The sequence below is a fragment of the Taeniopygia guttata genome, chromosome 26 (genome assembly GCF_048771995.1).
Source record: "Taeniopygia guttata chromosome 26, bTaeGut7.mat, whole genome shotgun sequence".
NCBI lineage: Eukaryota > Metazoa > Chordata > Aves > Passeriformes > Estrildidae > Taeniopygia > Taeniopygia guttata.
The window spans coordinates 3,345,001-3,370,620 of record NC_133051.1 but is presented as its reverse complement, the minus strand read 5'-3'; the positions used below and the strand labels follow the sequence as shown (position 1 = coordinate 3,370,620).

Below are 25,620 nucleotides of genomic sequence, written 5' to 3'. Positions count from 1 at the left end.
GGCCTCTGTAAGAGATTTGATTGTAAATGCAGGCGAACCCAATGGGCAGAAATGACAATGTTTGACTCAATTCAGAAGGCTGAATTATTTCTTTATTATAACTATGCTAAAATACATCAATACACTATATAAAAGGAGGATATTAAAACTACATACTACTTTCTCTGATTCTCTCACTCAACTCATGACCCTCTCTGAGAGTCCAGCCCCGGGTGGGTTGGATTGACCACCAGGCTCAAACAATCCTCACCAGAATCCAACCCAGCAATCACCCCAGGGAAACAATTCTCCCAACACATTCCACATGGGAAAAACAAGGAGCAGAAATAGAAATTGTTTTCTCTTTCATTTCTCTCTGTGTACCTCTATGAAAATCCTGAGAGGGAGAGAAATGTGCTTGCCACAAGATTTCACCCTTCTGTACTGGTGTGAACTAATAAATGTTCATTTATTGTGTGACTTTTGAGGGAAACGAGGCTTTCTGTGACCTGCCTCCCCACGTCCTGGTGCTGGCACAGATGATCCTGGAGCTGTCACTCCCTCTTGGCCTGTGCCACCCTCTCAGGGACATCCAGGAGCGTCCAGGCTGTAATTTCTGCTTCCAAACTGTCTCAACCAACATCACCCAGTGACTCAGAGCCCGGAATAGAAGACTGGAAACTGAAATTCATGCTGCTGCTCTGACCACTGAGCCCTGCATGCCCAGCTCTGTGTGGGCACAATGTTTGGGAGCCCAGCTTGGGAGAGTCATTTGCTCCAGTGCTAAAGAGGCAGGAAAAGGGAAAAAAAAAATAACAAAAAAACCCTCCAGCATTAACAGCTATTTAATTGCTTGTGAACTTTTCTGACAAAAAACAGGGGCAGCTCTCCCCACCCAAATTTGGATTCCAGCCCTTTCCCAGCTGAAGTCATAGCCCAGCTCTTCAACGTTTTTTGTTGGGTTTGGGGCTTTATATTATCGAGTTCCTATCTGCATCTGGACTGCCAAAAATTCCTTTTTTTTCCCCCAGGAAACAGCACTGTCAGTTCTCCTCATCAGCCACCCCAGCGAGTGGGTTCCCATCAGCTCAAGTGACAACAAATGCAGGTGCTCCTCTGCTTTTTTCTGTGCAGGGCGAGTCCTTCCAGCAAACTTGGTGAGGGAACAGCTGTTTCCAGTGAAAAAACCACCATCCTGCTGACCCAAGCTGAAATGTGACGTGGAAATGGGATTTTTGACCTTGAGAGCTACAAAGTTGCTCCAAAGGAGGGACCCTGTGAAGATTAAAAATAACTATTCTTTGTAATGCTTCTGCAGCTCACAGAGCTGCGTGAATTCATCACAAAGCAAAGGGCCAAAGCTTTAAATAGCACAAGGATTTTTGATGACTTTTTGAAGTCTTCAGCTGAAGAACTCGCCCCAGCACTCGCAAACATTCATTTAGGAACAGCTGGTTTTCTCAACTGCATTCTTGTCTCGTTTTTCCTCTAGTTTTGCTCATGCACACACACAAAATAAGATACTTGTTGCTGCAGATGTTCAGGGGAGGCTGCTCTGTCGGAGGGCTCTCATCTCCAAGGCTGTGTGGATGAATAGAACGTTGATTTTTCCTCAATTTAGGGTTCAGTTTAGCCCCTTTTTTTCGAGTTAGGTGCTGATATGATGTCTAGATCTCTCTCTGTATAAATGTATATATTTTGCATCCCTCTCCCTCGCACGCCATGTGGGTTTAAACACTCATCCACCATGAATAATGTCCAGGGCCAGGTCACAAACTTCCCATAGCAGGGGCCCTATTTGCATCCAATCCAGGCCATTACAGGGAACCACCAGCTCAGAAAACCCAAACAAGCCCAGGAACTGCTCCTGCTGTGGGTAACGCTCCGGCGGGAAGGGGGAAAGGGGAAGGGGTGAGAGAAAGGGGGAATTGTTTTAAAGAAAGGCCGGGTGTTTGGGGTGAACGGTCCTGTAGGATGGGGCTGGTGGGGCTGATGGCAGCGGTGAGGGCTCGGCAATGGGGCTGTGGGATCGGGGCTGTGGGATCGGGGCTGCGGGATCGGGGCAGTGGGATCGGGGCTGCAGGATCGGGGCTGCAGGAACGGGGCTGCGGGATCGGGGCTGAAGAAATGGGGCTGCAGGATCAGGGCTGCGGGATCGGGGCTGCGGGATCGGGGCTGCGGGATCGGGGCTGTTATCCCAGAGAGGGCTGCAGGGAACAAAGCTGCTCTACCGGAGGGGTTTGGCCTCAGGGATGCGGGGATCGGGACTGCAGGAACGGGGCTGTTCTCCCAGCAAAGGGTGGATAACAGGAATCGGGAGTACGGGATCGGAGCTGCTCTCCCAGCGAAGGGTGCGGGATCGCGAGTGAGGGGATTGGGCTCTTGTCCCTTCGGGATGCGGGATCGGGACTGCGGGACCGGGGCTGTTCTCCCAGCGGGGATCGGGACTGCGGGATCGGGGTTGTTCTCCCAGCGAGGATCGGGACTGCGGGATCGGGGCTGTTCTCCCAGCGGGGATAGGGACTGCGGGATCGGGGCTGCTGTCCCTGCGAGGATCGGGGCTTTGGGGGGTCGGAGCTGTTGTCTCCCGCGGAGCTGAGGGATCGGGGCTGTTCTCCCAGCGGGCCTGCGGGAGCGGGTCCGTTGTCCCCGCGGGGCTGCGGGACCGGGACTGCGGACCGGGGCTGTGGGATCGGGGCTGCGGGATCGCAGCTAAAGGATCCAGGCTAAGGGACCGGGGCTGCGGGACCGGGACTGCGGGATCGGGGCTGCGGGAATGGGGCTGTAGGATCGGGACTAAGGGACCGGGACTGCGGACCGGGGCTGTGTGATCGGGGCTGTGTGATCGGGGCTGCGGAACCGGGACTGCGGGACCGGGACTGCGGACCGGGACTGCGGGAATGGGGCTGTAGGATCGGGGCTGTGGGATCGCAGCTAAGGGATCGGGGCTGCGGGATCGGGGCTGCGGGACCGGGGCTGTGTGATCGGGGCTGCGGAACCGGGACTGCGGGATCGGGACTGCGGGACTGGGGCTGTGGGGTCGCAGCTAACGGATCGGGGCTGCGGGACCGGGACTGCGGACCGGGGCTGCGGGAATGGGGCTGTAGGATCGGGGCTGTGGGATCGGGACTGCGGACCGGGACTGCGGACCGGGACTACGGGACCGGGACTGCGGGATCGGGGCTGCGGGAATGGGGCTGTAGGATCGGGACTAAGGGACCGGGACTGCGGACCGGGGCTGTGTGATCGGGGCTGCGGGACCGGGACTGCGGGAATGGGGCTGTAGGATCGGGGCTGTAGGATCGGGACTGCGGGATCAGGGCTGCCGGACCGGGGCTGTGTGATCGGGGCTGCGGGACCGGGACTGCGGGAGGGGGCTGTAGGATCGGGGCTGTGGGACCGGGATTGCGGACCGGGACTGCGGGATCAGGCTGCGGGATTGGGGCTGCAGGACCGGGGCTGCGGGGATGCTCGGCCGGCGGAGCTCGGCGGCCGCGGGGCGAGGGGGGCGGCCCGGGTTGGGGGGGCTCCGCCCGCGGCAGCGCATGCTCCCTGCCGGCCCAACCTGCGCTTTTAAACGGCGGCGGCGCGGGCGCCGGGCGAGCCCCGGCTGCTGCGGAGGTACGGCCGGGCACGGGGCTGGGCACGGGGCTGGACCGGGCCGGGACCGGGTCGGGACCGGGTCGGGTCAGGCCAGGGTGCGGGGGATGCGCGGGCGGGATGCGGCTGCCCCGGGATGCCGCCGCTCGTACCGGGATGCGGCTCCCGCTGCCTTCCCCGGGCGGTTCCGGGCAGACCGGGGGGTTTCGGGGCTCGCACCGCGCTGGCAGTGGCAGCCAGCACCGAGCGCTGCCCGCCGGGTCCGGCCGGGACGGCGGCGCTGCCCGGGGAGGAGGAGGAGGAGCAGGAGGCGCTCCGGGTCTGATGCTCCAGCGCTGGAGCTGCTGCAGGAAAACAAAAGAAAAAAAGCCCGGAGCAGGAGTGGCCGCAGGTGGGGCTGTGGGAGGGTGTCCTGCCCTCCCCGAGCGGTTCTTCCCAAACTTCTCATCCCTGCAGGGACGCCCGCGCTGGTTCAAAGGTGCTGAGCGGGCAGAGTCCGGGCAGCAGGATGGACTCCCGGGGACCCTGAGGACTTGGGGACAGGTCAGTGAATCCGCAGAATCCCAGCGAGGCAGCGCCTGGCAAAGGGAATTTTCATTACTCTTGGTTCGGTTTGGGTTCGGTGCCTCCCCTTCAGCTGCCCCTAAATGCCGCGATGGGGATAATTCCAGGGATTCCTCACTTTGGCAGCACTCGAGATTTTGGTGGTAAAACGCTGGAGTTGTTTATGATAAACATAAACTACCCGGCTCATTTGTCTTCTCAAGGATGACAGCTTTAGGAGGAAGGGAGAAGCACTAAAATAAATTTATTAATTTTACGGCCAGACCTGGCAAGATGCTCGATTTCCATTTTTGTGTTTCAAACAAACATAAAATTGGAAAGGAAACAGCTTTTCTAGCACTCACCTGGACCTCACGAGCAGCACAGAGAAAGTGGCCAGGCTCAAAACCCCATTTTTGCCCTGTTCTGGTTCAAGATGTGATTGAGGAGAGCAGCCTTTACCTGTGTAACATGAGAATATCTCCAATTTATAGAAATAGAACATGAGTAAGAACTTCAAAAGTACCCAAATGACCTGGGCACTGAAGTCACGCAGACACTCCTGAAAAACATGTACCAGCCTTGAAACCTTTTCTATTATTCACCCCACCTGCAATTTTCTTTCTTTCTTTTTTTCTTTGGGTTTTTCTTTTTGGTTCTTTTTTGTTTTTGTTTTTTAAAATGTGATGCTGCCTGAACTTTCTGGCATCATCCAGAGCTGCTTCCCTTCGTGGGGAGTGGCACTGCAGCCAGATTGCCAACCCTGGGATTCCAGGCTGTGCCTAAAACTCTGGATTTTATTGTCACAGAATATCTTGGAAGCCAAGAAACGCTTGGATTGTGGGATTTAGGTGGGAGGGAAAAAAAAAAAAGGATTAGAAATTCGATATGGATAACAAGAATCTCCAGAATTAATAGCAAATTAAATGAGAGTTTTACGGGGGATATGAATCCCTGGATCTTGGGACTTAGGGAGGAAATTCTCCTTGCTGTGGGGATATTCCCCTGCAAACAGGGACTTTGTGGTGACTTCTGTGGGTGCTGTGTTCTCTCGACGAGGTCCCAGCGAGCCTCCAGGTGTTCCCCAGCATCAGGGGGCTGCTGGCAGCTCGTGGCTGTGCAGAACCAGCCTGGAGCAGAGGCACCATCCCCTGGGATTCCTCCACGTGCCCCAAACAAACCCCACCAGCAGCAAAAAGGAGCAAAATCCCTTTTTATCAGCAGATTTTGGGCCATGGCTGTGCTGGATCCACGGTGGGAGAGGCTGGAATCACTGGCCTGATCCCTGAGTTAAAAAATACAGCCCTGGCTCTACTTCAGCTTAGCCAGAGTCCCTGGGAAATGATGTTTAGCATAAACTCTTGGTAACCTTTTCCCTAAACTGTTTATTTCGTGGAGCACTCAAGTGGCAGTGCTGGGGAGGGGAGGAGGGCTGCTTTTGGTTTTTCCTCCCTGAGTTTCATCTCTTTTCTCTTCAGCCAAAGCCTCAGCACGGAGCTCAGGGTGATGGCTGGGCTCTTGTGCCTCTTGATGGCATTGGGAGTGCAGGCTCTTAAAAATAAAGAAAATCACCTTAGTGCTGTGCTCAGGGTCTGCTTTCCTCCTGTGATTTACTCCCTTCAGAGGTTTGCAGTGCTGTTGGCACAGAGGGGGTGGCTGAGCCTTCCAGAGGGTGGGAATCCTTAAAATCAGAGCTCTGAGTTTGTGTTTGTCCCCCAGGAGTGGCTGCTGGGGGCTGCTCTAGGTGCTCTTTAATGCCTTGCTGTCTGCTCATCATGGCTGAGACAACATCAAGGCAAAGCTTGGCTTGGCTGGGTGAAATTTGGGGAGGTTTTTGATGGATTTGGGGCTCTGAGGGAGCCAGGAGGGAAAGGAGCAGAGGGATAGGAGGTGGTGCTTGGGCTCAGCAGGGAGCTGCAGGTGTGGAGCTTTGTCAGGAGCAGGGAGAGCAGAAGGGATGGATACAAACCCAAAATGGGCTGGATTTCCTCTGTTTGGAAAGAATTCCATCAGGTGATGGTGCCCTGTGGCTCCTGGAGTGGGAAGCCAGCCTAGGACCGCTCCTGGTAGCCAAAACTCAGCCCAAACAACTAAAAATCACCCAAACAACTAAAAATCACCCACACAACCACCCTGGCAAGTCTTGTGACCCCTCAGCCAGGCTCAACCCATGATTAAAGCTGAGTGTGGAGCAAGGGAGTAAAGAGAAGCTCGTGAGCAGCTGTCAGCTCTTCTCAGTGCTGATTTCTTGGTTTCTGATTGCTAAATATCAGACATCCAGCCTGTCCATGTGAGCTGGGACCCCCCAGCTCAGCTGAGGAAGGGGATGGAGACCCTCAGGGAGGAATCCTGGCTTTTAAGAAGCAGATGGCAGTTTTAAAACTGTCCCTGCAAGGTAGTCAAGTGTGGATCTGCACAATCTTGCACTCACCATGAAGAAAAGAACAGGAAAAGAGTAAAATACAGGATTATTTAACAGTTCTGTGCCCCGGTGTTTGGTTATCTGAGGCTGATGATGTGAAACCTTTGCTGTTCCTGGTGCTGCTGTTGCTCCTCGCTGCTGGAAGAGGCTGATCCTGTGTCATGGAGCTGCAGAAGTTGCTGATGTGCCCAACCCGTTGAGCTGTGGGGTTGCTTGTTGAGAAAACAAAGCTGAGAGTGGGACTCCGAGGCCACCATTTCATTCCTGTTTGTCCCAGCGCTGCTCCTTGGAGGTCCCCCCTAATTTGTGCCCTTCCTCCTTGTTTTCATATCCTAAAATGTCAGTTCCTCTCGCCGTTCCCAAATATTTGCTTAACATTTTGCCAGCCTGCAGAAGAGGAGAAACAGACCCCCGTGAATATTGTCTGGCAAAAGAAGGAGGAATGTGGTCCCAAAGGCTCCTTTGTCTGGGGGCTGGAGGCGCCTGGAACACACACAGCAAGGAGCAGGTGCCCGGTTTGCTGCTCTGAACCGTTTTTCCTCCTCTCTGTTGCTGCACATGAGCTAAAAGAAAATGTTCTTAGTCCACATCCCAAGGACTGGCCCCATCCTTCACCCAGGGAAACCTTGTGGCTTGTTGGTCTGGGGATTTCAGAGCCAGCTTTTGGTGACTTGCAGATGAATTCTCATCATGGCCAGGGCTGGAATACTCAGGAGGTTTAAGGATGGCCTCTGGCAAAGTAATGAGGTTTATTTGAAAATAGCCACTTAAAACAATGGGGTTGGTTTGTGAGGTATGAAAGTTTTTTTTCCTTCAATCAAGGGAGCTGTTTGGGGTTTTTTTCCCACCTTTGTTTTGTTGGGAGCTGAGGTTCTCCGTGGTGGTTTGTCTGCAGGAGCTGGGACTCCAGGAAAAACAGAAATATAATGAGTGCAGTGACTCCAATCCGTGCAGGTTGTCAGCACTCAGAAGACATTAATGTTCTCAGAGAGCAGGCTGGAGCCAGCTCCAGGAATAATGTGCACAGAGTTGTGGGAAGCACTGAAATCCTGCTTTAGATTTATGGCTTGAGACTTTGGGTCAAATGGGGCATGCAAGAAAATCCCTGGATCACACTTTCCTTCCCAAACATTTGGAGCGAATCCTGCTGGGATCTGACTTGCTGCATGAAGAAACTGAGGTGAGGACCAGACCTCAGCTCTGATGCTGATTTGCATGCCAATTCTCTGTTCTTAATTTAGGATTAATGAGCAGAACTGGCTCTCAGGTGGGATTTGAAGTGGGTGTGACCAAACCCCTCCACTTCAGCTGGACCTTGTGGGTGATTTTATCCCTGATGGTGATTTTGTGCCCTTTCCATTGATTTGGGAATGTTGGGCTGGATCTGCCGCTGCTCCAGGGCGTTTTCCCGTTCTTCCCCCTCTCCCAGGGCTGTGGGGTCACTCCAGTGTGGAGAGGAGATGCCCCAAGTGGTTTTTGGTCGCCCCCAGGAGCTGGGCTGACACTCAGTGCCCTGTTAGTGCTCCCCTGTGATCACTGCACTGTCTCGCTCTGGGTTCTGGCCCGAATTGCCAAACTCCCTTCGGGGTGTGCAGAGAGAATAAAGGATTGTTGTGGTCACGGGGCGAGCGCTTCCGTGGAGGTCGGCGCGGCTCATGAATCCAGCGAGCTGGAGCACAAAGGGACAAGGAGGTGACAGTGGCAGCGGGCTGCGGTGCCAGGTACCGGTGGCATGACAGGGGAGGGCTTTGTGTGGCCACTGCTGCTGCTGCCAGGCTCCAGAGGTGCGTGTGGGAACGTGGGTGACAAACGGTTCCTGCTGGGAATGTGGGTGACAAACAGTTCCTCTTGGGAATGTGGGTGACAAACGGTTCCTGCTGGGAATGTGGGTGACAAACAATTCCTGAGCATTTGGGAATGTAGGTTACAAGTTATTCCTGTTGGGATGTGGGTGACAAACAGTTCCTGTTGGGAATGTTGGTGACAAACAGTTCCTCTTGGGAATGTGGGTGACAAACGGTTCCTGTTGGGAATGTGGGTGACAAACGATTCCTGAGCATTTGGGAATGTGGGTTACAAATTATTCCTGTTGGGATGTGGGTGACAAACGGTTCCTGTGCATTTGGGAGTGTTGGTGACAAATGATTCCTGTTGGGAATGTTGGTGACAAATGATTCTTGTACATTTGGGAATGTTGGTGGCAATCTATTCCTGTTGGGAATGCTGGTGACAAACAGTTCCTGAGCATTCAGGAATGTTGGTGACAATCGATTCCTGTTGGGAATGTAGGTGACAAAAAATTCCTGTTGGGAATGCTGGTGACAAACAATTTCTGAGCGTTCAGAAGTGTTGGTGACAAAATGATTCCTGTGTCTGTGTTGGTGACAAACAGTTCCTGTTGGGAATGTGGGTGACAGACAATTCCTGTTGGGAATGTTGGTGACAGACGATTCCTGTTGGGAATGTGGGTGACAAACGGTTCCTGTTGGGAATGTGGGTGACAAACGATGCCTGTTGGGAATGTGGGTGACAGACAGTTCCTGTTGGGAATGTGGGTGACAAATGATGCCTGTTGGGAATGTTGGTGACAAACAGTTCCTGTTGGGAATGTGGGTGACAGACAATTCCTGTTGGGAATGTGGGTGACAAACGATTCCTGTTGGGAATGTGGGTGACAGACAGTTCCTGTTGGGAATGTGGGTGACAAACGATGCCTGTTGGGAATGTGGGTGACAAACGATGCCTGTTGGGAATGTGGGTGACAAATGATGCCTGTTGGGAATGTGGGTGACAAACGGTTCCTGTTGGGAATGTGGGTGACAAACGGTTCCATGCGCCGGGGCGGCGGGAGCAGCTGGAGCGGCGCTGGAACAAAAGGCTGCTGTGCCCCGGCCAAGGCCGAGTGAGCAATTAATGGGGCTGGAAGGTGGATTTTCATCAGGATTGACTGAGCCGGGCCTGGGAGAGAGGCTGGAGGGGCTGTGAGCGTGCAAATCAAAAGGAGAGCGCAGGAATGACACGGGGGATAGCTGGAGGGAGGGAGGGAAGGAAGGAAGGACACTTCCCAGCTATTAAATCTTTCTAGCCCATGGATATTGTTTCAGGGGAAATTCCTGCAGCCTCAGTGCTTGAGGTGCCTCCATCCAGGCGGGAGGATGTGCTGGTGGGAAGATGATTCCACAGGGCCTCTTCCAGCTGGGATTCTCCAAGCTGTGCTGCCCCCAGACCCTCCCATCCCTCCCTGCCCGTGGCCAGGGCTGATAGCAGAGGATGAGTGTCGGATCAATCCCTTTCCTGACCCAGAGATGGGACAACTGAGGGGTGTTTTAAAAGCTTCTATTCCATTTTCAGTCTCATTTGAAGGGTGAGACAATACAGGTGTTACAATTGGCGCCATCACAATCAGAAGCTGATTATTTCCTAATTACGAAACACTGTATGGCTGACCAGCTTTTGCCACACCTTGCTGTAGATGCTATTCCATAAAGTTTGCATACATGCTCACACTGTGTAGGCCCTCTGTCAGGCCCTAAGAGCTCTCTACAAGTCCATTTGTCACAGATGAGCCTTTTGGGCAAGGCAGGGAGTGCTGGCTGTCCCTGTGGATCTGGGAAGGTGCTGGGTGCCAGCCCTGTGCCCGCCCCAGGTGCCCTGGCCGTGTGCCCGGGGCACGCTGCAGGAATATCAGAGCTCTCTCTGCCTCATTTGTGGCTCTCTGAACTTTACCCCAGCAAATAATGGCAAGAGGCCGCCTGGCGTGGAGAGAAAATCCTGCCCCTGCTCAGTCCTCGCTGCACAAACCTCCATTCCTGCTTTTTAACAGCAAACATGGAGAAATTTCAGCTCTCAGAGCTCTTTGCTGCCTGTCCCCCTCACACCCTGTGCCACAAAATCCCCCAGCAGCCCTGCTCAGAGGGCTCTGCAAAATTCAGGCAGCTTTGAACTTGAACCCCGTGCCAATTAGTAAAAAAGCTAATAATTTAGGGCTGATGTTCTTTCCAGGGCTCAAAATAGAAGTGAGGTTCCTGTTTGGGTGGGGAGTGAGGAGGTGGTAAAAGTGCCTCACTCCATCCACCTCCTGTAGAAATGGCAGCTTTGAGCCTTGGTTTTTTTTTTATTTTTATTTTTTAAGTGGAAAATTTCCCTTCCAGATAGTCCTCACTGCTCTTTTTTTTTTTTTTTTTTTTTTTTTTTTTTGTGAATGTTAAACCCCTGCATGTTGTGAGTCCATAGCACATTAAACTGGTGGTGAGAAGGGGAGAGGAAAAAGCTTCTCAAGTTCTCCATTAAGACCTTCCAGTGAAACTTATGTGCCTCGGAAAATAAAAATCTGATTGCTCCTTATCTCTGCAATTATCAGGCAAAAATAAAATTGCAGAATCTGTCATTTTCAGAGCCAGGCCTCGTGGCTGGTCTGTCACGATAAGGAAAAGTCTCCCTATGCTCCAGCAGTGATCTGAGGCCCCTCATTAACCCCAAGGGGTTGATGTGCTGCAGGCAGGAGGCAGAGCAGCTTTTGCTACCCCAGGCACGTAAAACTGCCTTTTTTACAGCTCTGAGCTGTGGATTTTGCCCTTAAAACACCCCAGAAAATTCCCATTATTCCCTGCACACCTTCCCCTCTGGCAGAGGGTGCTGATGTGACAGAAAGTCCCTTGGAAGGTTGGCATAAACTCCCCTCCATGGCCAGAGGGGTGACTGGGAGGGTGAAAAATGGGTGGGGGAGGACAAGGAGAGCTCAGAGCAGCTCCCAGTTTAAAATATTTATATTTTATAAATATAAAGTATTTATATTTATATTTAGTATAAAACTTTTTGCACGTTCCCTCTGCCCATTGCCGTTCCAGGGACAGCAAGGGGGTGTTCAGAGCTGTGAGCGATGGGGGCTCAGCTCTCACAGCTGTCCCGGGGCTATTCCTCACCCTGCAAAGGCTCTTTTGTCTCCTTCAAAGCCATGACCTCATTTTACAGACAGAAAACAGAGAGGGGAAAAACCCCCCAACCTGCCAGGGGAGGTCAGAGGGGCCGGCAGAGAGATCTGTGAGCATCCAGCTTCTCCAGCAGGGACACAAATAACCGGGATTTTGGGGCAGAAAATTGCCTGGAGAGATGGCCATGAGACTGCTGAAGGGCCCTTTAGTCCTGTGTGTGTCCAGGGCTCCAAGTGCCTCCTTTGAGCAAGAGCACGAGGTCAGGCTCCCAAATCTTGCAGCCAGAGGGGCTCTGGAAGTGTGTGCCTGTTGATCTCTGAGGATTTTTGCAGTTTGGGTTGTTCCCTTTTTTTTTTTTTCCTGAGGAACAGGCTCCTGGCAAAAGCAGGGGTGGCTGGAGTTCAGTGAGGGGTGCTGGTGGCTCCTGCTGGGGTGAAATTCGCCTGACCCATGTGTGGGCACGGTTTGGGGTCAGGGACACCCCTCATCCCCCCTAAAACTCCCCCATTTGTTCTGGGTTGGATTTGCAGCCTCGTGTCCAGCCTTGGCTTTGCTCTGGCCCCTGGTTTTTGCTCAGACACCAGAACTGTCCTTTCCACCCCGAACCCACTCCTGAGACTCCTCTGGCCCCGTGACTGTCGTTTTCCAGATAAAACCAGGAATGATGGGGTAGGACTCTTGGAGCAGGACTCCTGGAGCTGCCTGGAAGCCCCAGAGGGGTCAGATGTCCCCTCACACATCATTTCTGCTCCAGCTGCGAACAAGAACTTCCAGTTTCACTTCCCATTTTCCAAGCCATGTGAGCAGACACCAGAGCAGAGCAGTGAGGGCTCCTGGCTGCTCATCTCCTCCCCATGACAGATGGGGAAACGCTTCTTCCTCACTCGGCGCTGGTGGTTTGAACTCTGGAGTTTTGTGTCGGGGGGTTCAGGGGCCACGTGGGTGCTCCGAGTGCCACCAGCACGGGTTTGCTCTTCTCTTTGCCCACTTCCAGTTTGCTGGGGTAAGCATTTTGTGATCCCTGCTGGGCTGAGAGTTTTCCCCAGAAGATTTCAGCAATGCACACCCAGGAAATCCCGTGTGCTTGCTCGGGCAGGGCTGGTGCAGAGGGAGGATTCGCCGCTCGGAGCAGGGTGCTGAGGAGCAGCACAGCAATTCCTGCGCAATTTCGGGGGCTGCAGTGGAAGGAAAAGCAGATTCCGAGCGTTCCCGGGATTTTGGTGAGTGTGGTTTGGCTTTCCATTGCCTGTGGGGTCACTGGTGGAGGTGCCCTGAGTCCTGCTGGGGGTTTTGAGGGGCTGTCCAGTCCCAGGGCTCTGAGGACAGCTTGGACAGGGGGTGACAGGTCTGGAATCCCTGCAGGAGTGATTTGGGTTCTCCCTTACGACTTTGCAAGCCTCACCTCTGCAGAGGAGGCATCCGTGGGGCCAGTGGGGCACAGCAAACCCATCCCAGAGCCCCAAATTCCCTCTCAGGGGGTGACTGGGATGCCCAGACCGCCTCACGGGGCCGGCCCTGCTGCAGGCTCTGGGGAAGGGGGCTCTGGAGCACCTGTTGGTGAGCCCGCTGCCCTTTTTAAGTGTCCGTCTCTTTTTCCTTGCTCCTCACTTCCCGGGATCCCCTTTACAACCAGCCCATTGTGCTGTGGGCTCCAGCAGCTGGGTGGAGTGTTTCAGGCTCAAGTGTAATTTCAGTGCCTTTAAAAGCTTTTGGAGGGCTTTTTTTCTTTTTTTTTTCCTTCTTTTTATTTTTTTTTTCCTCCTGAAGAGGACAGCAACGCCAACAAGGGATAATTTGATGGATTACTCTGCAGGGCTGAGGGGCTCTCCTTAATCCCCTTTGTGGGGCTGTTGGAGGAGACGCGGAGCAGAAGCCCCCAGCCCCAGGCAGAGAAAAGGCTGCTCAGCAGGGTGGGTTTTACACTCTGACACATAAATACAGGCCCCAGTCATGTGGTGCCGGATATAATCTGTGCCCGTCCCCGCACTGAGGAGAAGGGGGCACCTGGAGGGGGCTTTTTTTTCCCCCTTTCCATTTGAATTTACATTTTGATTCTTCTGCTAAAAAAAAAAAAAAAAGTAATAATAATAAGCGGAGAAGAAAGGCCGGGGGGAGAGGTTGATTTGGATCAAGTGCCAGGGGTGATGGGCACAGTCTTTAAACAGCAGAAATGAGTGAAAAGCAGAAGCAGATCATCTCATTTCCCCTTCTGCTCCGGAACGGGGGCTCCTCTGATGAATAAAAGCAAGAGCTTGGGTCGTGCAGCAGCCAGACAAAGCTGTGGCTCTGCTGTGGAGCCAGCCAAGCTTGTCTGGAGGCCTGGAGCTGCCTGCAGCAGAGTGACGCCGGCTCAGGGGAGCGTGACCAGGAGGGCTGAGCTCTCAGGGTGAAATGCTGCTGAGCTCTCAGGGTGAAATGCTGCTGAGCTCTCAGGGTGAAATGCTGCTGCTTTTGGCTGTGCTGAGTGTGGTGAGGAGTCTGGGAGGTTGTGCTTGATGAGGTTTGGTGAGGAGATGCCAGTCCTGAGCGGGTGAAACACTGCCAGACCCTGCTGTGATCCCTCTGCAGCTGAGCTTTGCTTTACTGGGGCTTTTCACCCCACCAGCGCTGACTGAACCCATCTTTGGGGTGCTCCTGGGGAGGTCAGGGTCATCCCAGACGCCCTGGCCCCTGCTGCCTGCAGGACTTGGGTGCCCAGCCCCGGCAGTGCCCAGCTCCAGTTGCTCCCAGCTCCAGTTGCTCCCAGTTCCAGCTGCTCCCAGTTCCACCAGTGCCCAGCTCCAGCTGTTCCCAGTCCCAGGGGTGCCCAGTCCCAGCAGTGCCCAGTCCCAGCAGTGCCCAGCTCCACTTGCTCCCAGTTACAGCTGTTCCCAGTTCCAGTTGCTCCCAGTCCCAGGGGTGCCCAGTCCCAGGGGTGCCCAGCTCCAGCAGTGCCCAGCCCCAGTTGTTCCCAGTCCCACCAGTGCCCAGCTCCAGCTGTTCCCAGCTCCTGGCCGTGCTCCCAGCACGGGTGGCCTGGGCAGCCCGAGGGTGAAGCCCAGCCAAGGGCAGGGAGCTGCTGGCCCTGCCGTGGCCCTGGGCTTGTGTCTGTCCCCAGAGAGCTCCAGCAGTGCCAGCGTGGCCCCTGCTGAGTCAGTGACCCTGTTAGCCACACACAGCTCCTGTTTGGAATGGGAGGAGGATGAGGAGGAGGAGGAGGCCTGGCTGGAACTGGCCGCTCTTTGCAGGAGAAAGGCTCCTGGCAGGAGCAGCTCCTGTGCCACAGGAGGGTGCAGGCTGTGGCACAGAGCCTGGGGCTCTGCTCTGTGTCACCTTCGTGCTGTGGGATGAGCTTAGAGCATCCCTGGAGCGTGAGGTGTGAGGGTGAAGGGCAGGCAGGACAAAGCCAACATTCCCTCTGGGCTGTCCGTGCCCAAACGGAGGTGCCCTCAGCTGTGTGTCCATGCCAGGGATCCCTCTGTGCCCTGGACAGCTTGGGATTTTAGCCCTGGGAGCAGCAGGATCCCCTCTGGGTGCTGCAGTGCAGCCAGCGAGGCAGGAGAGAGCCACCCCCAAATCCAGGGGTGTCCCTGTGGAAGCCAAAGCTGGTTTGACTTGCGTGGCTCCCACGGGAGATCCTGGCTGCTGGGCTCTGCCCTGCAGGATGAGGGAGGGAATCCCAAACCCAGCAGCTCCTGAGGGGGTTTCCAGCTCCTGCTGCTCTTTCCCCAAGAATGGAGCCCCGTGGCTCGAAGGAAACGCGGGGCTCATTCAGAGAGCCCAAATCAATAATCACCCTTCTCCCCTCCCTTGGTGAGCACTGCCCTCTCCCCGAGCTCTGAATGGGGTCAAGGAGATTTGGGAGGGGAGGAGGGCCGGGGAGGGGGTCAGGAGAGGTCAGGTGAGTTTTCCATTCCATCCCGAGGAGCCTGCCAGAGCTATTCTCCATGGTGCATTTCCCATTCAGCGGCGCTGAATGGACACTGATAGCTGTGAAAGGCCCTGGCCGCTCTGAGCTCTCTCCCCCTGAGCTCTCTCCCACCCTTTCTTCCAAAAGGCTTCCAGGGAATTCAGAAAGAGCCCCTGGGAAGGTTGGAAATGTGATGTTGGGGTTGGGAATGGGAGCTGTTTGCCTGCCCCTCTCTCTGGGTCCCAACCCTGGCATGGGCAGGGAAGGAGAGGATCTGAATCACCCGGGCACCCACCTGAGCCACGGGATTTCCTTTCCTAAGGGAATAAGGCAGCCCTGAGAGGTCAGAAATAATTCATAATAAATGGTTTGGGTTGGAAGGGATCTTAAATCTCATTTTGTTCCACTCCCTTGCCACGTGCAGGGACACTTTCCCCTATCCCTGGCTGCTGCAGCCTGGGCTTGGACACTTCCAGGGATGGGGCAGCCACATTTTCTCTGGGAAACCTATTCCAGCACCTCAGCATCCTCACCCTGAACCAGATCTCTGCTGTCTGATCACTGCTGCTTGCTGAGCTGTGGAGGAGGTGCACAACCAGCACAAATCAAAGCCCACAGCCACATTCAGCACCATCTCTTGGTCCCTCTGCACCAGGAGCAGAGATTATGGAGCATCAGGGCACGGATTCTTCCAGGAATAAATGAGCTTTTCTCTGCCATGCACGTACATCCACATTTTATTTTTAAAACACCTCTTCACTCTAAGCACTGCTGAGATGTGATTTCCTCTAGGACCTTTGTTGGGAAGGTTTAGGAGATTGGAGGAGAGGTTTCTTTGTGTCCATCAATGCCCTGCACATCCACCTTTTCCAGGTATTTGGGGTTGTTTTTTTTTTTCCTAAAAGCTTCCCTGGCTTCATCCTCTCCGCTGCCCTGGACCCGCCCTCCTACCTGGCTGCCAGGTGAGGCAGCTCTGGGAGTTGATCTGCTGTTTCTCTGCAGGGAAAGGGCAGGGAAATGGGGTTTGCGAGCTTGCAAAGCAGAGCAGAGAGCCGTGGTTTGGGGAGGGTTTGGCTCTCCCTCGGGAGAGAAGAGGAAGAGCAGCAGCTGATGTCCCATGGCACGCCAGCAGCTGTGGGACAGCCCCACATGTGGCTCCCTTCTGCTCCTGAGTGCAGCAAACCTCAAAAATCCCTTTTTGGGGACTGCTGTTATCCTTGCCAGGGTGCTCCTTGAGGAGGAAAGGACAAACCCTGTTCCTGCTGTGGGAATTTGGGGAAACTGAGGCTGGAGGGTGAGAAATGCCAGGGTCACCTGCACCAGCTGCCCCCGTGGGACTGTGGAAGGTGCCCAAAATCCCTCTGGGATGGGCAGGGTGCTGCCAGCTCCCCTGGGTGAATGCAGTGCTGCTGTTCCATGGATTTTCCTGACTCCTTCCACGCCAGAGCTGAACAGTCCTGCACAGTCCAGGGGATAAATCCCCCTGGGAAAGATTGGATTAGGGGTTTGAGGGATGATGTCTGATCTTGCTGCTGCTGGGGCTGTCACTCTGGGCCAGCAGAGCTGCAGGGACATTTTGTTGGCTTTAAAAACAAAATACCAACCCCACGTGCTGGAGCAGCAGCAGATCAACAAAGGAGGGTGATAAATGTGAATATCAGGGGTTTTTTTTGGTTTTTTTGTTGGTTTTTTTGGGGGGGTTTCCTCAGGGCAGCACCCTGTGAGGGGGTGCCAGCAGTGTTTGCTCAGCCCTCAGGGAGGGGGCACTGCACAGGAGTGGCAGGGTGACAATAACGCCGCTGTTATCAGCAGAAAGGGAGGGCCCTGAAACCAAACCTGTGCTGGTTCCACCTCTGCTGCCCTGCAAACACTGGAGCAGCTCCTGGGCTGCAGGGAGCACCTGCAGGTGAGTCCTGGCTCCCCGAGCCTCCCTGAGCCTCCCAAATCTCCCTTTTCCAGCCCCTGTCCTCACAAATCAGCAGTTCAGGTGATTTTCCTGCCCAGCACATTTCCCTGTCTCTATTCTGTGGAAAAAAAAATAATTAAAAGGGTAATTAATGGGTATTGGGATGAAGTTCAGCTGCTGCAGTTTTATCTGCAGCTTTATTGCAGTTGAGACTTCTCATCTCTGGCTGTTCATGGTTATTGCCTCAGGGATTTCTTTTCTCGTTGGAGCCCTTGGAGGGTGTGGAGGGGGAGGAGAGGTCTGTTCCTACCTACAGATAAGAAATCCAGCTCTGCCTCCAAACTGGAATTCTCAGGCAGGTGGACAGATCCCTGCTGCCTCCCCAGTGCTCTGTCAAAGCAGGAAAAGGGAGGAAAACAACTTTTAATCTGTTTGAGGCATCTTTTGCTTGATATTTGGGGTTTCTTTGGGGATAACTCCCCCTCTCTGAGTTCTCCAGACCCCGGAGGACAGCAGACAGTGAACATCACATTCCCCTCTGAGGTCTGAGTGTCCTGGTTCATTTTGCCTTGTGGGAGCTGCTGGGGCTGCAATTTCTCATCCTGGGGCTGCAATTCCCCCATCCTGGGGCTGCAATTCCTCCATCCTGGGGCTGCAATTCCCCCATCCTGGGGCTGCAATTCCCCCATCCTGGGGCTGCAATTCCTCATCCTGGGGCTGCAATTCCCCCATCCTGGGGCTGCAATTCCTCATCCTGGGGCTGCAATTCCCCCATCCTGGGGCTGCAATTCCCCCATCCTGGGGCTGCAATTCCTCATCCTGGGGCTGCAATTCCCCCATCCTGGGGCTGCAATTCCCCCATCCTGGGGCTGCAATTCCCCCATCCTGGGGCTGCAATTCCCCCATCCTGGGGTTGCATTTCCCTCATCCTGGGGTTGCATTTCCCTCATCCTGGGGCTGCAATTCCTCATCCTGGGGCTGCAATTCCCTCATCCTGGGGCTGCAATTCCCCCATCCTGGGGCTGCAATTCCTCATCCTGGGGCTGCAATTCCCCCATCCTGGGGCTGCAATTCCTCATCCTGGGGCTGCAATTCCCCCATCCTGGGGCTGCAATTCCCTCATCCTGGGGCTGCAATTCCCCCATCCTGGGGCTGCAATTCCTCATCCTGGGGCTGCAATTCGTCATCCTGGGGCTGCAATTCCTCATCCTGGGGCTGCAATTCCTCATCCTGGGGCTGCAATTCCTCATCCTGGGGCTGCAATTCCCCCATCCTGGGGCTGCAATTCCCTCATCCTGGGGCTGCAATTCCCCATCCTGGGGCTGGGATGCAGCCGGGCACCCCCACATCCTGTGTGGAACCCACATCTGAGCAAGGTGGGCGCTGCCCCCGGCGCTTCCTCCAACTGAAGGGATGCTCAGCCCGGCCCTGGCTTCCTTTGAAGCCGCCTCTGGTGATTAAAGCCAAACCGTTCTCCCTCTGTTTGCTGTTTGACCTTGGGCGAGGCGGCTGTTGAAAGGAAGGATCTTCTGTGACAGTTGAGGGGAGGTGCAGGGTCCCCAGAGGGGAATAATCGGTATTTATGGAGTGGCACTGGCGGCCCAGCACCTCCTGAGCTCAGGGGTGGCATTTCTCCACAGCAACAAGAGGCAGGGAGTGATGGCTGAGGCTCATCCCCACCCTGCCAGCCTCCCCCAGCCACCCCCTCGTGGGTTGGCGACACGGGGAGAGAGAGAAAAGTGACAAAACTTTGCTGTGTGTACCTGCCCGCACACACCTGTGCGGGGATGGAGGCTCAGGGAGTGCTGATTTCACCAGGCCACCTCCCCGAGGTGTTTTTAGCAAATTTTTCTGGGCTGGCTGCTGGGGAGCTTGGAGGTTTTCTGTCATTTGGGACTGGGAGGCTCCCAAATTCACCCCCTGTCTGTCTGTCCCATCCCATGGCCTCTCTCCTCTGGAGAAGCTGGAGAGAAGGGAGCAGTTGCAGGGCAAATAAATGACTCAGTCTAATGAGTAAGGTAATTGCCATTCGCTGGGAGATGAGGCTAAAGTGGGTCAGGTTTGTTTGTGAAACTCCGCGGAGGCACCGTCTGTGCTCTGTGCCCCATGGCAGGCTGGGCGTGGGATTTGGGTGAAATCGCCTCCCCTGAGAGCAGCACGGGGGTGTCCTGGTCACCAGGCAGGGATGGGGGGCTCGGGGGATGGCCCCGAGGGGCTGCAGGCACTGCCTGGTCCTGGGGTTGGGGTGGGGGTGGGGTTGGGGTTGGGGTTGGGGTTAGGTTGGGGTTAGGGTGGGGTTTGGGTTGGGGTTAGGGTTGGGTTGAGTGATTTCCCTGTCAGAGGAGACCCCAAATCCTGTGTCTCTCTGCCATCTGCAAGAGGGTCAGGGTTAGGGTTAGGGTTAGGGTTAGGGTTAGGGTTAGGGTTAGGGTTAGGGTTAGGGTTAGGGTTAGTGTTAGAATTAGGGTTAGGGGTAAGGTTAGGGTTAGGGTTAGAAATAGGGTTAGGGTTAATTTTAGGTTGAGGATTAGACTTAGGGTAAGGGTTGGGTTTAGGGTTTGGGTTAGGATTGGGTTAGGGTTAGGGTAAGGGTTAGGGTCAGAATTAGCTTTAGGGTTTGGGTTAGGATTGGGTTTGGGTTAGGGTAAGGGTTAGGGTTAGAATTAGGTTTAGGCTTAATTTTAGGTTGAGGATTAGGCTTAGGGTAAGGGTTTGGTTTAGGGTTGGGGTTAGGATTGGGTTAGGATTAGGTTTAGGGTTAGGGTTTGTCTTAGGTTAGGGCTAGGATTAGAGTTAGGGTTATGGTTTGAGTTGGTTTAGGGGTAGGGTTAGGTAAAATGTTAAGGTTAGAGTTATGGTTTGGGTTAGGTAAGACTAGGGTTAAGCTTATGTAAAGTCTTAAGGTTAGGGTTAGGGCTGGGTTATGGTTAGGTTAAGGTTGGGGTTAGGGTTATGGTTTAACTTTAGGATTAGTTTTAGGTTGAGGGTTAGGCTTAGGGTAAGAGTTGGGATTTGGGTTCGGGTTTGGGTTAGGTAAGGTTACCTTAGGCTTAGGTAAAGTCTGAAGGTTAGGGTTAGGGTTTGGGTTAATGTTCGGGTTAGTGTTAATGTTAGGTTGAGGGTTAGAGTTGGGGTTAGGGTTGGGGTTCGGTTTAGGGTTAGGGTTGGGGTAGGGTTGGGGTTCGGTTAGGATTAGGGTTAGGTTGTTTGATTTCCCTGTCAGTGGAGACCCTAAATCCTTTGTCTCTCTGCCGTCTGCCAGAGGTGCCCAGACAGGACGGAGTGGTCGTCAATCCTCAAGGGCATGATTGGGTTTTCCCAAATCCTGTCTCACCTGTCACAAACCTTTGGAGACAAACCTGGCACACTTGGAGCTTTCATTCTTCCATCTGTCCCTCTTTGAGACCCTCCCCAGCCTGTTGGGACGGGGACTGTCCCTTCCAGCAGTGACAGATCCATGTGGTGGCTGGTTTTACCCCCTTCCCTGCCCTGTTTAACGCTCTCTCCCCGCAGACCACAGCCTGTGAGGAGGGGAACCTGCAGTGGGATCCCGCCCTGAGCTCTCCACATCTCAGAAGAAGAGGAAGAGGAAAAGACGGTTCCTTCGCCGTTGATAAAATGGGAAGCAGCATCTCTCCAGCAGCCCGGGAAGGGAAGCTCCAATCCTTGCCTGGGGGGCATCCCTGGGAGCTCTGCAGCTGGCAGGACACAGCCCTGTGCCACTGAGGGCTCAGCCTGGGGACAGCATGTCCTTGCAGAGCCGCCGGACCCAGCTGCTGCTGGTGAACTCGCTGACCTTCGGGCTGGAGGTGTGCCTGGCCGCCGGCATCACCTACGTGCCGCCACTGCTGCTGGAGGTGGGCGTGGAGGAGAAGTTCATGACCATGGTTTTGGGTAGGCGGCTTTTGTCACCTCTTTGAGGTGGCGTTTTTTTAAAACTTTGCAGTCTGGAGGGTGGGGGTGAGTGAGGGCAGGGCAGGGGGCTGTGACCTCACTGAAACCTCCCAAATTCACGAAACATCCCTTATTGGAGTGCAGACAGAGAAGCTGTGTCCCCATAACACCTCCTGTGTCTTTCTCAGGGATAGGCCCTGTCCTTGGGCTGGTTTTTGTGCCTCTGATCGGCTCGGCCAGCGACCAGTGGCACAGCAGCTACGGCCGCAGGAGACCTTTCATCTGGCTGCTGTGCCTGGGGGTGCTGCTCAGCCTTTTCGTCATCCCCCACGCCGGCAGCCTGGCCGGCCTGTGCGCCCTCAACCCCCGGCCTCTGGAGATCGCCTTCCTCATCGTGGGCATCGGGCTGCTGGATTTCTGCGGCCAGGTGTGCTTCACCCCGCTGGAGGCCCTGCTCTCCGACCTCTTCCAGGAGCCGGACAACTGCCGCCAGGCCTTCTCCATGTACGCCTTCATGATCAGCCTGGGCGGCTGCATCGGCTACCTGCTGCCAGCCATCGACTGGGCCTTCCTGGCGCCCTACCTGGGCGGGCAGGAGAGCTGCCTCTTCAGCCTGCTGGCCCTCATCTTCCTCGCCTGTGTGCTGGCCACGCTGTTTGTCACAGAGGAGGCCGCCCAGGGGGATATCCCGGCGGGGCCGGCGCTGAAGGACGCGTCCCCGAGGGCGTCCCTGTGGTGCTGCTGCTGGCGGGCGGCGCGGGCGCCGTGCCTGCTGCCGGGCAGGCGGGTGCTGCAGGCGGGCAGGCGGCTGTGCGCGCTGCTGCCGCGCCTGCACGGCCTCTGCTGCCGCGTGCCCGGCGTCGTGCGCCGCCTCTTCGTGGCCGAGCTCTGCAGCTGGATGGCTCTCATGACTTTCATGCTCTTCTACACGGATTTCGTCGGGGAAGGGCTGTACCACGGCGTGCCCAGGGCCAAGCCGGGCACGGAGGCCAGGCGGCACTACGATGAAGGTGAGGAGCGAGCCCAGCATGTCCAGTCCTGTTCCCAGGACAGAAACATTTCCTGGGAGCTCAGGATGGGCTCAGCTCTGTTGGTAATACAAAAAAAAAGCTACAGCGGACTTGGCTTTCTGTGGGTAGGTCAGGGAAGAACGTTTTCCCCTGGCTCCCAGAGCGTGGCACAAGGACCAGGTTGGGAAATGCCTCCTGGCTGTTGCCTGGCTTGTTGAGTGGCAGAACGGTCTGGCAGGTGGCACAGGGAGCAGGATGGAACTGCCTCTGTCTGCAGGCTCTGCTGGAGAGCTGGCACTGCTCTCCCCTCCTTTCCCAGCCAGGGCTGAGGGTGCTCCCCATCCTTGGGGAGCAGGGTGTTGTGAGGTGGGATTTGCTGCTGGGAAATTCCCACCTCCCAGCTGCTTCTGGGAGTCTCCAGGAGCTTTCCCAGCTCTCAGCCCCCTCTCCAGTGCCTTGGAGCTGCTCACAAGCCTGAAGCTGCCACATCCCCAGGCCAGGACACTGCTCCAGCAGCCCTTCACCTGCCACCAGGTGTTACCTGCTGCCCCATTTTGCCTGCTGCGTTGTGCCAGACCCTTGACTCCCTGCCTAACTACTCCTTTGGTCTCCCTAATCCAAATCTTTTCTTCTGGAGGCACTTCCTGGCCCTCCTTCTGCAGTTTTCCACTCGGAGGGCTCTGCAGCACACTGCCCCTTTGTGCTGGGTGTCTGTTTAACTTCGAGGCAGCTTAATTATTATTTAACACTTGCACTGTTTAGCTCCCAGCAGGCCAGCCCTCCATTGTGCCGGCTGTCATAGAAACATGTGTTGGGTAATGATCCCCCGAGCCAAAGAGTTAATGGTTTTAATTCCCTGAAATCTGAGAGATCTTTGTGAAAGGGTAAGGTCCGGATTGCCACCGGATCCCGCCGTTTGGAGCACGTTCTGTTCTTTACCTTGGCTCAAGCACAGTTCCTCCTGCCTTTGTTCTGCTGCTGCCTTGGGCATCAGATAAGGACAGATCCTGGTTCAGCAGCAGGTGACAGCCTGGGGCAGCAGCAGGAGGAAGGGACAGTGACTGCCAGGGGCAGGGATGGCATTTGGGTTCCCATCTCCCATCTCCCTGCGGTGCCCTCGGTGCCAGGAGGGAGCTCGGGGCAGCGGCTGCTGCAATCCTGGGATTTGCTGGGTGATGCTGCCCTGCTCCCTGAGCCAGCCAGGCTGGCAGGGCTCCGAGGGCCTCGCTGTCCCCTTGGGGTTTGGGACTCACAGAGGGAGGGAGGGTTTGGGGTTTGGGGCTGACAGGGAAGGATGTTTTTGGGGTTAAGGAGTGATGGAGAGGGAAGGAATTTTTTGGGGTTAAGGACTGATGGAGAGGGAAGAAATTTTTTGGGGTTAAGGACTGATGGAGAGGGAGAGAGGTTTTGGGGGTTGGGATTGGCAGAGAAGGATCCTTTTGGGATTAAGGACTGATGGAGAGGGAAGGATTTTTTTGGGGTGTGGGACGGATGGAGAGAGGTTTTGGGGTTTGGGACTGGCAGAGAAGGATCCTTTTGGGATAAAGGACTGATGGAGAGAGAAGGATGTTTTGGGGTTTGGGAAAGACAGAGAGGGAAGGATGTTTTTGGGGTTAAGGACTGATGGAGAGGGAAGAATATTTTGGGATTTGGGACCAAGAGAAGGATGTTTTTTGGGTTTGAGACTGACAGAGAGGGAAGGAACTTTTTGGGGCTAAGGACTGATGGAGAGGAAAGGATGTTTTGAGGTTTGTGACCAAGGGAAGGATGCTTTTGGGATTAAGGACTGATGGAGAGGGAAGGGTGTTTTTGGGTTTTGCGACTGATGGAGAGGAAAGGATGTTTTGGTGTTTGGGACTGACAGAGAGGGAGGGATGTTTGGGGGGTTTGGGACTGACAGAGAGGGAAGAATATTTTGGGGTTTGGGACCAATAGGAGGATGTTTTTGGGGTTTGGGACTGAGAGAAGGATGTTTTTGGGGTTTGGGACTGAGAGAAGGATGGTTTTGGATTTAGGACCGAGAGAAGGATATTTGGCTGTTGAATCCAGGGGCAGCCAGGGCAGTGTCCACCACCCCTCTCTGCCCGCAGGTGTCCGGATGGGCAGCCTGGGCCTCTTCCTGCAGTGCATCACCTCCATCTTCTTCTCGACAATCATGGACTGGCTGGTGAAGCACTTTGGGACACGGGCAGTGTACCTGGCCAGCGTGGTGTTCTTCCCCGGGCTGGCCTTTGTCATGTGCCTGTCCCGCAGTGTCACCGTGGTCACCATCTCCGCTGCCCTGACTGGCTTCACCTTCTCTGCCCTCCAGATCCTGCCCTACATGCTGGCATCCCTCTACCACCACGACAAACAGGTGGGCATCTTCTCCAGGGCAGCCTGGCCCTGTGGGTTTTTCTGTTTTTCCCGTATTTTAGGGAAATTGCTCTGGTTTAGTTATCCCCGTGTGAATTCTGCAGCTCTGCCAGCCTGAGGTGCTGCAAAACCCAAAGATTTTCAGCCCTCACGGGTCCTGATTTCCAGTTTTCATCCACAGCACCACGATAAGTAAAATGAAAACCCAAGCTCTTCCTATTCCCTCAGCTCCAAGAAAAAGAAACCTTGTGAAACTTGTGACAGCAGCACAAAAGCTTGTAACCCTGTCCCACAGATGTTATCCTTGTGGAGAAGTCCTTGGAGGTTCCTGAGTCGCACGCTGGATTAATGGGAGTTCTCTTGTGCTGCAAATGCAGAATTAATTTGTGGTTTGAGAGCAGCTCTTTCATCCCAAGGGCAGTGGCTGGCTGTGCCGTGGAATAAGCAGGAGTTGTTACCACAGGCATCCAGATGTTCCCATTGAACCAACCCCTGGGAACAGCCCGTCCCAATTGGCACCAGGAGTCCTGTCGGAGCGGGGGCTGAGGGAACCTTCAGCTTGGCAGGAGCTGCAGCTTGGCTGGGATCTCCCGTGGATGTTTTATCAATGGAATGAAACCCAAACTCCACAGGCTGGGAAGGGGAAGGCCACATTCCCAAGGCTTTGCCAAAGGCTTGACAGGGAAAGGCGGGGAGGGCACAGCTGGCTTTGGTCTCTGCTGCCCGTGGTCTGCTGGTGTTAACAAATGTGGGAACGCTCCAGAGACCTCACAGCTTGAGCAGAGCGAGGCAAAAAAAGGGTGAGAAGGAAAAGATTTTGGTTCCCTCTGCCCCGTTTTCGTGGCTGGAGTGAGGAGGAGCTGGGCAGGCAGAGGAAGCAGCTTGGCTGAGGTTTGGGGCAGAGCTGAGAGCAGAGCCCTGCCCTGAGTTCCCAGCACTGCCGTGTCCCAGCTGGTGGCACTTTGAAGCGTCCCAGATGAGAAGTGGCTGCTCACGCCGGGCTCTGGGTTTGGGTTCCCAGTCGGCCACCCCCACAAACCCCAAAATTCCTGTTGGCACTGCCCTGGGTGTCTGAAATCGCCCAGCAGACC

General features: G+C 55.0%; 1 protein-coding gene across 6 annotated transcripts in view; it reads left to right on the top strand.

Annotated features, from left to right (window-relative positions):
* Positions 1-3,429: 3,429 nt before the first annotated feature.
* SLC45A3 (solute carrier family 45 member 3) overlaps positions 3,430-25,620 on the top strand; it is a 24,309-nt gene continuing 2,118 nt past the window's right edge. Inside the window, exons 1-7 of one of the 6 annotated variants that reach the window (XM_072918839.1) lie at positions 3,430-3,600; positions 4,036-4,122; positions 12,572-12,695; positions 15,789-17,270; positions 20,784-21,164; positions 21,353-22,174; positions 24,265-24,530. In XM_072918839.1, the coding sequence (XP_072774940.1) occupies positions 21,017-21,164; positions 21,353-22,174; positions 24,265-24,530 (1,236 nt within the window). In that variant the 5' untranslated portion in view covers positions 3,430-3,600; positions 4,036-4,122; positions 12,572-12,695; positions 15,789-17,270; positions 20,784-21,016. Of the gene's footprint in view, positions 3,601-3,789; positions 4,123-10,754; positions 12,696-15,788; positions 17,271-20,783; positions 21,165-21,352; positions 22,175-24,264; positions 24,531-25,620 lie in introns of those variants that run through there. The other 5 variants (XM_072918840.1, XM_041721316.2, XM_072918838.1 and 2 more) reach the window with 5 other exon arrangements.